Source organism: Pecten maximus, chromosome 1 (genome assembly GCF_902652985.1).
Source record: "Pecten maximus chromosome 1, xPecMax1.1, whole genome shotgun sequence".
NCBI classification, from domain to species: domain Eukaryota; kingdom Metazoa; phylum Mollusca; class Bivalvia; order Pectinida; family Pectinidae; genus Pecten; species Pecten maximus.
This window is the reverse complement of record NC_047015.1, coordinates 23,629,741-23,642,103: the sequence shown is the minus strand read 5'-3', so window position 1 is coordinate 23,642,103 and position 12,363 is coordinate 23,629,741. Positions and strand designations below refer to the sequence as shown.

The following is a 12,363-nucleotide window of genomic DNA, read 5'->3' as shown; positions in this document are numbered from 1 at the left end:
TGTATATATGGGGTAAGGGGACAAAGAACGTTATCACTGATGTATATATGGGGTAAGGAGACAAAGAACGTTATCATTGAAGTATATATGGGGTAAGGGGACAAAGAACGTTATCACTGATGTATATATGGGGTAAGGAGACAAAGAACGTTATCATTGAAGTATATATGGGGTAAGGAGACAAAGAACGTTATTACAGGTTTATATGGGGTAAGGAGACAAAGAACGTTTTCACTGAGGTATATATGGGGTAAGGAGACAAAGAACGTTATCACTGTGGTATATATGGGGTAAGGAGACAAAGAACGTTATCACTGTGGTATATATTGGGTAAGGAGACAAAGAACGTTATCACTGAGGTTTATATGGGGTAAGGAGACAAAGAACGTTATCACTGTGGTATATATGGGGTAAGGAGACAAAGAACGTTATCACTGTGGTATATATTGGGTAAGGAGACAAAGAACGTTATCACTGAGGTTTATATGGGGTAAGGAGACAAAGAACGTTATCACTGTGGTATATATGGGGTAAGGAGACAAAGAACGTTATCACTGGTATATATTGGGTAAGGAGACAAAGAACGTTATCACTGTGGTATATATTGGGTAAGGAGACAAAGAACGTTATCACTGAGGTTTATATGGGGTAAGGAGACAAAGAACGTTATCACTGTGGTATATATTGGGTAAGGAGACAAAGAACGTTATCACTGAGGTATATATGGGGTAAGGAGACAAAGAACGTTATCACTGAGGTTTATATGGGGTAAGGAGACAAAGAACGTTATCACTGAGGTATATATGGGGTAAGGAGACAAAGAACGTTATCACTGAGGTATATATGGGGCAAAGAGACAAAGAACGTTATCATTGAGGTATATATGGGGTAAGGAGACAAAGAACGTTATCACTGAGGTTTATATGGGGTAAGGAGACAAAGAACGTTATCACTGAGGTATATATGGGACAAAGATACAAAGAACGTTATCACTGAGGTATATATGGGGTAAGGAGACAAAGAACGTTATCACTGAGGTTTATATGGGACAAAGATACAAAGAACGTTATCACTGAGGTATATATGGGGTAAGGAGACTAAGAACGTTATCATTGAGGTATATATGGGACAAAGATACAAAGAACGTTATCACTGAGGTATATATGGGGTAAGGAGACAAAGAACGTTATCATTGAGGTTTATATGGGGTAAGGGGACAAAGAACGTTATCACTGAGGTATATATGGGGCAAAGAGACAAAGAACGTTATCATTGAGGTTTATATGGGGTAAGGGGACAAAGAACGTTATCATTGAGGTTAACATGGGGCAAAGAGACAAAGAACGTTATCACTGAGGTATATATGGGACAAGGGGACAAAGAACGTTATCACTGAGGTATATATGGGGTAAGGAGACAAAGAACGTTATCATTGAGGTTTATATGGGGTAAGGGGACAAAGAACGTTATCACTGAGGTTTATATGGGACAAGGATACAATGTAGTTATCAGTGAGGTTCATATGGTACATGGGGAAAAAGTAGTTTTAGAGTACAGTATGGTTATCACTAAATATTATAGAGGACAGAGTATGGTTACAGAGTAGGGTTATCACTAAGGTTATAGAGGACAGTAGGGTTATCACTAAGGTTATAGATGACAGTAGGGTTATCACTAAGGTTATAGAGGACAGTAGGGTACTAAGGTTATAAATGACAGAGTAGGGTTATCACTAAGATCATAAAAGAAAGTAGGGTTATCACTAATGTTATAGAGGACAGAGTAGGGTTATCGCTAAATGTTATAGAGGACATATTAGGGTACTCACTAAGGTTATAGAAGATAGTAGGTTTATTACTAAGATTATAAAGGATAGAGTAGGGTTATCACAAAATGTCAAAGAGGATAGAGTAGGGTTATCACTAAGGTTATAGAGGACAGAGTAGGGTTATCACAAAATGTTAAAGAGGACAGAGTAGGGTTATCACTAATGTTATGCAGGACAGCGTAGGGTTATCACTAAGGTTATAGAGGACAGAGTGGGTTATAACCAAGATTATAGAGGACAGAGTAGGGTTATCACTAAGGTTATAGAGGACAGAGTAGGGTTATCACTAAGGTTATAGAGGACAGAGTAGGGTTATCACTAAGGTTATAGAGGACAGAGTGGGTTATCACTAAGGTTATACAGGACAGAGTAGGATTATCACTAAGGTTATACAAGACAGAGTAGGGCTATCACTAAGGTTATAGAGGACAGAGTAGGGTTATCACTAATGTTATAGAGGACAGAGTAGGGTTATCACTAAGGTTATAGAGGACAGAGTAGGGTTATCACTAAGGTTATAGAGTACAGAGTAGGGTTATCACTAAGGTTATAGAAGACGGAGTAGGGTTATCACTAAGGTATAGAGGACAGAGTAGGGTTATCACTAAGGTTATAGAGGACAGAGTAGGGTTATCACAAAATGTTATAGAGGACAGAGTAGGGTTATCACTAAGGTTATACAGGACAGAGTAGGGTTATCACAAAGGTTATAGAGGACAGAGTAGGGTTATTACTAAGGTTATACAGGACAGAGTAGGGTTATCACAAAATGTTATAGAGTACAGCGTAGGGTTATCACTAAGGTTATAGAGGACAGAGTAGGGTTATCACTAAGGTTATACAGGACAGGGTAGGGTTATCACTAAGGTTATACAGGACAGAGTAGGGTTATCACTAAGGTTATAGAGGACAGAGTAGGTTTATCACTAAGGTTATAAAAGACAGTAGTGTTATCACTAAGGTTATAGAGGACAGAGTAGGGTTATCACTAAGGTTATACAGGACAGAATAGGGTTATCACAAAATGTTATAGAGTACAGAGTAGGGTTATCACTAAGGTTATACAGGACAGAGTAGGGTTATCACAAAGGTTATAGAGGACAGAGTAGGGTTATCACTAAGGTTATACAGGACAGAGTAGGGTTATCACAAAATGTTATAGAGTGCAGCGTAGGGTTATCACTAAGGTTATAGAGGACAGAGTAGGTTTATCACTAAGGTTATACAGGACAGAGTAGGGTTATCACTAAGGTTATAGAGGACAGAGTAGGTTTATCACTAAGGTTATAAAAGACAGTAGGGTTATCACTAAGGTTATAGAGGACAGAGTAGGGTTATCACTAAGGTTATAGAGGACAGTAGGGTTATCACTAAGGTATAGATGACAAAGTAGGGTTATCACTAAGGTTATACAGGACATAGTAGGGTTATCACTAAGGTTATAGAGGACAGTAGGGTTATCACTAAGGTTATACATGACAGAGTAGGGTTATCACTAAGGTTATAGAAGACTGAGTAGGGTTATCACTAAGGTTATACAGGACAGAGTAGGGTTATCACTAAGGTTATACAGGACAGAGTAGGGTTATCACTAAGGTTATACAGGACAGAGTAGGATTATCACTAAGGTTATACAGGACAGAGTAGGGTTATCACTAAGGTTATACAGGACAGAGTAGGGTTATCACTAAGGTTATACAGGACAGAGTAGGGTTATCACTAAGGTTATAGAGGACAGTAGGGTTATCACTAAGGTTATAGATGACAAAGTAGGGTTATCACTAAGGTTATACAGGACATAGTAGGGTTATCACTAAGGTTATAGAGGACAGAGTAGGGTTATCACTAAGGTTATAGAGGACAGAGTAGGGTTATCACTAAGGTTACAAGGACAGAGTAGGGTTATCACTAAGGTTATAGAAGACTGAGTAGGGTTATCACTAAGGTTATAGAGGACAGAGTAGGGTTATCACTAAGGTTATAGAGGACAGAGTAGGGTTATCACTAAGGTTATACAGGACAGAGTAGGGTTATCACTAAGGTTATACAGGACAGAGTAGGGTTATCACTAAGGTTATACAGGACAGAGTAGGTTTATCACTAAGGTTATAAAAGACAGTAGGGTTATCACTAAGGTTATAGAGGACAGAGTAGGGTTATCACTAAGGTTATAGAGGACAGTAGGGTTATCACTAAGGTATAGATGACAAAGTAGGGTTATCACTAAGGTTATACGGGACATAGTAGGGTTATCACTAAGGTTATAGAGGACAGTAGGGTTATCACTAAGGTTATACAGGACAGAGTAGGGTTATCACTAAGGTTATACAGGACAGAGTAGGGTTATCACTAAGGTTATACAGGACAGAGTAGATTTATCACTAAGGTTATAGAAGATGGAGTAGGGTTATCACTAAGGTTATACAGGACAGAGTAGGGTTATCACTAAGGTTATAGAGGATGGAGTAGGGTTATCACTAAGGTTATACAGGACAGAGTAGGGTTATCACTAAGGCTATAGAGGACATAGTAGGGTTATCACTAAGGTTATACAGGACAGAGTAGTGTTATCACTAAGGTTATAGAGGACAGAGTAGGGTTATCACTAAGGCTATAGAGGACAGAGTAGGGTTATCACTAAGGTTATAGAGGACAGAGTAGGGTTATCACTAAGGTTATAGAGGACAGAGTAGGGTTATCACTAAGGTTATAGAGGACAGAGTAGGGTTATCACTAAGGTTATAGAGGACAGAGTAGGGTTATCACTAAGGTTATACAGGACAGAGTAGTGTTATCACTAAGGTTATAGAGGACAGAGTAGGGTTATCACTAAGGCTATAGAGGACAGAGTAGGGTTATCACTAAGGTTATAGAGGACAGAGTAGGGTTATCACTAAGGTTATAAAGGACAGAGTAGGGTTATCACTAAGGTTATAGAGGACAGAGTAGGGTTATCACTAAGGCTATAGAGGACAGAGTAGGGTTATCACTAAGGTTATAGAGGACAGAGTAGGGTTATCACTAAGGTTATACAGGACAGAGTAGGGTTATCACTAAGGTTATAGAAGATGGAGTAGGGTTATAAGTTTACAAAGAACAAAGTACATGGTTGGCACTTAGTTTTAAAGTATGCTATCATTCAAGTTTACAAGACTTCATATTGGTATTAATGGTATTGTTGTCACCTTAACTACGTGTACTTGTGACGATAATTGTGTTGCTCTCAAATGTTTTGCATATGGTTAATCTTTTACAGGTTATATACAAACGTTTAGATACCAAATACTTTTCCATGTAATGCGGATTTATCAACACGCCATAAAAGCGATATCACTTTCTTTTGTGATATTTATAGCAAATGCGATCGAGTTTCATCAGCTTGCTAACTTCAATTGCGTTTAATCATATGATTCACCAGTTATAACTTTTTGTAATCAGTTTGTATAAAGATATGCACGTTTCGAAAGGCTACATTGCAATGCGAAATGGCGTAGAGCATGCCGAGGAGGGCAGGAACACAGGCCGGTTTGTCTAGGCCCTGGCCTCCTACTGGTGAAGATTCCCATCTTGAAACTTCATCAATCTCGCGTGATCATGGCCGTCTAAACAGAAGTACAGAGCTGCGCGTGCCCGGCACCAGGAGGGGAAGCACCTCGCTGACAGACGTGGAGACGGAAAACCGTGCGTTGACTTAGGGGTCTAATAACAACTCCCCAGTAGCTGATAACTAGCGTATTACTTATATACAATGTGTACATTGTGAAGTCATTCTGGATATCTGAATACGTCATTTTCTATGATTTCAAAAAGAAACTATATAAGGCAATGATAATTTTGAAATCTCCTTGTAAGCATTTTGAATCTATAATATTTATCATCATATTCGTGCCGTTTCATTTCGGAGTTAAGGGGTGAGGGGATTCTTAAGAGACGACTAAAGCCATTATGAGGTCTTTTTCGACATAGTCGTATAATATTCTTTTGGCCCCGGATATGACGCGACAGGTGGCATTACTGGTCAAGATGAAGTATGTGATTGGTCAATGTAGCGGTAAATGCAAAATTCAGTTAAAAACAAAACAAAGTTAAGATTAAATGCAAGCTGAATAAGTGGATGTATCTTTTCAGATGACACATTAATAAAAATATATTCCTGATTCAAAACCAGTATTATTATCACCAAAAATGATTCAAACTGATATAATTTTGATGATATCTGTGCTAAAAGGCATTAGTTCGGTTTTTTTTCACCAGCAGTTTTACATTATAACCACCAGCATTAAAACTATGCCGTTTATCTTTTCTAAAATATTTCTTGTTTTGAACAACGTTTTCTTCCTAATGACTCCCTTGACTCTGCCTTATTATAGCATTTTGTTCAGCGTATGCCCCTGTGTGAAATGCAGTGTTACTGACTGTGTCCCAATACAATGTTGGCGATGAGGACTTAACCGGATGAGATGTCGCGCTTCCGTGACCAGGTGTGAGGTGTCGCGCTTCCGTGACCAGGTGTGAGGTGTCGCGCTTCCGTGACCAGGTGTGAGGTGTCGCGCTTCCGTTACCAGGTGTGAGGTGTCGCGCTTCCGTGACCAGGTGTGAGGTGTGGCGCTTCCGTGTCCAGGTGTGAGGTGTCGCGCTTCCGTGACCAGGTGGGAAGTGTGGCGCTTCCGTGACCAGGTGTGAGGTGTGGCGCTTCCGTGACCAGCTGTGAGGTGTCGCGCTTCCGTGACCAGGTGTGGCATTTCGGTGTGATGCCACCACCGTCTCGTCTCTCAGTGGCACCACAATGGTTCGACAAGTCCTTACATGAATGTTCGTCGCAAGGCTGAGTAAACTTGGGCCCATTTAATACTAGCATGTTATGTAATGGCAAATTTGCAGCGAGCCTTCAAAAGATTCTACATTTTCTTTACCTACATCGGTTCAACATAGCCCTTCGCTATGGCGACCTTCCTTTCCATCCCCAAAAGTTTCAGTGACATAATGCTTGAGCGTCTGTATATAATTCGCAACAACATCCATATTGGAGCTGCCTGTTTTGTTCGATCGTTTACAAACAAGGGGAATATAAACACATTATCCGACCGTCGCTATCCTTCTGATTGGTCATTAATTAATGTGACATTTTCACTTCTCATACCTGGTTGTGTGGTCAGTTTTATCTTATTGGCCGAGTCTAATATTTCGCCTGCTAAAATGTAAGAAAAGCAATGTTTTTTTTCGGCTGCAATTATTATTAAGGTCGTCTAGGGAATTTATATGAAACGCATTGATATTCATCTAATTAGACATCAGTTTCTTAAAACTTTACACAATGGAGGCTGAGCTGTTAAGCTTTGCAATGTCGTTAAAGACATTACCAAACATGTACGCGTGTAACGCTGCTACAGGTTTTCAGTACACTTTGCAATCTTATTAAAACAAGACTTGCAAGATACACTGCACTACAAGTACAGTATTACCTTGTATCGTAGAGGAGCGGAAATCACAAGTCTAATTTTGATTAGATGGTTACAGGTGGTACATTGGGTTTGTATCCAGGTAGTTCTACTTGGACTTCATGGTCTATCCTAAAATGTAGCGTTTTTTCTGCGTTTAATTGCGTTTGGTCATGTTTTAAGCAATTGCAGAACATTTTTAAAACTATTTAACGAGATTTTCGGACTCGGATGGGAAAACAATCGTTTGTACCTAGAGGTGACGTCGTTCCTAACTTTATACGGTTTCCATGACGACAAACCATAGAGGGAAGCCGTAGAGTAACTTGTTATGGAGCATATATAATCTCAATTCTACAAAACGAATATGAATTAGTGCTTTAAATTCGACGTGTAATTAAAAACAATCAAATTAATTAGTTTAAAAAAAATCATAACATGTAGACACGATTATCAAGATTATCATCTGACACCATGGGGTCATAGAATTATCCCTGTTAATGACAGGTGTGCTCGATTTAATACATTATATACTACCAACCACCTCTGTAGTACATTGAGCTGCTTGCTTGACAGGTGATCCTACACGGGACAAAACTCCTGGTATTGAATAGAAAATAGATTTACTATAAGATCACAAATCTCGTGTTTAACCTAAACAATAGTTATACTGTGTGCAATCGAACGCTTCACAATGAAACAATGCATTTTTTCTAAACTGTAGATGATATTATCTTGATCGATGACATTTCGCAATGGATTTGCCTTAAGGTATTATTCGACAAATTAGACGTATTCGTACCGGTAAATAATAACTTCCTGTCTTAACTGCTAGTTACCGTGAAGGACTATGGAGGGTTTTTCTACACATCACGTGGCCGACTTGGTTAACCTTCCTACAACTCTGACCTTACCCACACTAATTATGATACAGAAGGGGGAGAGGCCGGCAGCACAAGGAAGCCATTGATGTATAGTCTGGTAACACATGTACAAACAACCATATTGCTACATGTAACTGAGTTTGTGTTACTTGTGTAATTAAAAAAAAATGTTAATGGAACTTTTCAGCATCTTCTCTTCCAGACTTTTACCAGTGTACACGTTTCATAAAACCTTCCTTTGTTCAATTTCAAATCAAAATAATAATAAAAAAAAAACTGTTTGGTAAAAGATCATTTGTTACATGTTAAGTACTCTAAAATTGCAAATAGGTCGTATTTGATTTTTACTTTTAAAAAGTTCCGTCCCGACCTTATCTTTAAGCATTTTGCACCAGGTGTGTTAGTGTTTAGCATGACTGTTTATATACTTATACCAGAGAAATGATAGAGTTCGACTCTCTCGCGCCTACATCTGCACCGCGGTAGGCCTATAGTAAGGAGCTGATAGGCCAGCTCACACGTTACCATGGTAACAAACTTATCTAACTTTAGCAACTGCTATTCATCTCCAAAACTTTTGGCGTAGTTTTCTCGATCATTTACCGGTGTGTCTCTACTTTTCTAGTGTCCGAAGTCTCACCCCACGGGTCTGACCAGGCCAACATGGAGATTATATGGCTTCAGCGACCCCGCCCGGATGTACCATGGGGCTTTAGGATCGCGGGTGGCCGGGAGTTTGGACAGCCCCTTTCGGTGCAGAAGGTTCGTAAATATATTGTCTCGTCTCTTCTTCAAAACTTTAATGGCGTAAAATTTGGGTCGGCTGAGCTGTAAATTGTGAAGACACGGTACATGTATGCCGGGGTGTGGAACTAATTGGAAGTTTCTCTTCCTTATAAAACGTCTCTGGGAAATGTTTGTTCACCGACTAATGAACATTACACACCAAACATTTGTTGTAGAGAGTGCTTAATATTTTTAAGTGATTTTTTTTTTTTTTTTTTTTTTGCATTTTTTTTTTCTTTAAACGGTTTATTAATATGACTGCTTTCATATAGTAATAACTACAAAACATATTAATATAAGTTTTTAAAATCCTTATTCCTGTATATTTTGTACAGTGTATGTACTGTTGTCATCATTTGTATATTCATATTCGGGATGAAGTAATGTATATATTAACAAAAGTACATACTATAACATTTAGAAAATGAAATAATTAAATTTTAAAAATCGATCATCGATAGTTCAAAAAAATCTGTTCATGAGATCTGTGATGAAAAATTACTTTTCATTCCTGTATTCATTTCACTGACAAGTTGATCAAATTTATTTTCTTTGACAAAAAAAAACAACAAAAAAAACCCCAAAAAACCCCGAAACAATTAAGTGTACGCTTTCTTCATATTTTTTGTGCAATTTTCTTTATGAATTAGACATTGATGATTATGGAGGCATCATTAATAGTTTGATTTTATGGTAAACTGGTTATTCATTGGTATGTTGTTGTGACTGATGTGATAGAGGTGATCCATGTCTGGTCCTTTGTCTCGGTAAATGGTTACCATTGTTGGCGTTAGTTCATATATACACGCCTCTATGTGTAGTACAACACCCTCTAGAGAAGTCGGTTTGTGCGTTTCATCGTAGAACATGTATCTATACGTATACGTTGTAATAGTAATTAATTATACTAATCAATCCACGATGATTGGTTCATTCCTGGCACGCGCCTCAGCGTTTCCTGAACACAGAGACAATACGCACATCTCAAGTAACTTATTGTAAATAACAATGTGTTACACGATATCGAGGACGGCATGACCCCAATTAAAAGATTTCTCTCAATGGACCGTAAGTACTGGGAATATTGGCTGTCAGAAACCGCATTAACTTACCGTGTAATTATCTAATTATGGTGATTAATTATAACCAATGCCCCCTAAGTAGACCCCTTTTTAGTTTACCTAGAGATAAACACGGACTGGCACGTTTCAGAGAGGGAGGGGGTAGATGTACTGCACATGTCCCCTGGGGAGGGGGCACGACGAGGGAGTCTCACCACTCCTCCAGATATCAGTTCGTTACGTCACGAGAAGGAGCCCTATCTAGACCCATGGTGTCTGTTTGGAGTCGTATTGTGGCCATATGCCACCAGAAACCATGGGTGGTATACATATATTTTTTGAAGCTTCTCCTGTGCTCTGAAAATTTTAAAGAAAAAAACACCCTTTTCCATTTTTGTCCGGAAACAATGATTTGTTGTTGTTTTTTCTCGATCTAGGCACGTCTTTGTTAATGGAAGATATAATTGATGTTGTTGTTTGAGGGGTGAAAGGATAATCATTTTTAAACGTTCTCCGAAGTGCAAAGATTACACGAAGACTGCATCTGGCATTTGATAAATATAGAAGATAGGATATTTTTTACATTCGTTGATTTTACAAAACTCAGACAACTGCATTTTAAATGTGTCTTGGCTCATGTAAGGTTGAGATAAGTAAGCCTTGTTGGTTGGAATGGCAAATGTTTCAGTTACATACACCGGTATGTTGTTTTGACATTCATCTGAAGATTATCAGACTTTAATAAAACATAACTTGGTTAGATTTTCTTTACCTAAGAGTAAACAAAATAATATTTAGTATTTTACCATACAATTAAATTATTGTTAAAATACATGTAGTAAATGCACCTATATGTTATTGTAGAACACGACGATCGCTTTGCTTATCTATCAAAGCAGAGAACTCATTTTAATTGCAGTTTTTTCTTTATCGGTTAGTCTCACACAAGATAAGATTTAGGTAAAACATCTGAGATAATTCTCTGGTAGAAAACAGTGACTAGTGCAAGTCTGAAGAGTATGACGGGATGGTCATAGGCAGACGGAGTAGGTAACTATGTGTGGGGTGGATGGACGGCATGCGAGGGTGTGTACCGGGGACGGGGTATGATGGTAGTGGTGATGTCCTTAGCAAACTGTAAAAGTCATGAACAGCGATTTATAACATTATCAATGACCTTTTACTATCAGCACTGTGTTCTCCGATTTGAGGTTCGTTCTCATGAAACTCCGGCATGCTGACTCATACATGTACTCACTGTCAATGCTACACCCCTATAAACATAGATTCCCTCTGTAGATTCTCCTCTTAGATACAGCAAATACTTACTTAATGTGGCGAGAGAGTCGTTAAAGCAAACAGAATAGGCCGAGATTTTTTTTTCATCGGGAAGGGTTGTACTTTATATAAGGTACGAGACGACTAAGGTCGGACGCTCGACGGTCAGAAGTTCATTCATTTTTTTTTTTTTTTTTTTTACTTAGTTTCTCGTTCTGTTCTGCAGCTGTATTCTGTATGACCTCTTCTGCAGCTGTTTTCTGTACACTGAACTGCCCATCGTCCGCCTGTTTATAAGCCCTGAACAAACTTCCAACCACATGTGACCCCACTGCCAGGATAGGTATACAGAGAGATATACAGTCCATTCTCTGTATTCGGTAACGAAGCGGACATAAAATCGTTCAAACACAAACACAGATTAATTATTCTGACGAGATTAGGCTCTATTACAAACAGTGAATCTCACTATTTAATAGTCCTTTATAAGAACTCCAACTTCATTATTTAAAGTGAATATTTGTAATGGGATGATTCTTAAGACTCAGTTTGTTAAAATTTGCCGACGGCTAACGTTTTATAAGGCTGACGTTTTATAAGGCTAACGTCGAAGTTATGTCAATAAAAGTGGACTTTCGTTTGTGAATTCGGATGAGGATTCGGTCTTTCCATCTGATTTTGATGGACGGTAACGATGTTTTAAATACGACGTCGCCCCTATATATACCAAAAATACCTACCGCTGATATCTGTATTAAATGGCATATCGCCCTAGAATGATAACATAAAACGTATTTCGAATGTAGTAATGCGATATAAATGGAGTAAAAGATTAGTTTCAACTGAGTGAGATCTGGCTTGGTTATCTTACATATAGGAGGAGGAATACTTGTTTGTTTGTCTGGGGTTTAACGTCCCCCAAACATCGTGGGTCCTAAGATGACGACATGGGGTCTGTTTTTGTGTATCTTCATGTTTACCTCGCGTGTCATCGTGGATGATTCTGCTGCACACATCGGTCTGTACATTCCCAGAAACACGTGTAAATAGTCCCGTGATAACGCTAACCACATGACAGCTATATTGAC

The 12,363-nt window shown here is 38.6% G+C and overlaps 1 protein-coding gene across 7 annotated transcripts in view; it reads left to right on the top strand.

Moving 5' to 3' along the window:
• The window catches only part of LOC117328273 (extensin-like), a 56,602-nt gene that overhangs the window by 10,419 nt on the left and 33,820 nt on the right, over positions 1–12,363 (top strand). For 3 of the 7 annotated variants that reach the window (XM_033885822.1, XM_033885791.1, XM_033885815.1), the window contains exon 1: positions 8,742–8,912. In XM_033885822.1, the coding sequence (XP_033741713.1) occupies positions 8,814–8,912 (99 nt within the window). In that variant the 5' untranslated portion in view covers positions 8,742–8,813. Of the gene's footprint in view, positions 1–8,740; positions 8,913–12,363 lie in introns of those variants that run through there. The other 4 variants (XM_033885784.1, XM_033885799.1, XM_033885773.1 and 1 more) reach the window with 3 other exon arrangements.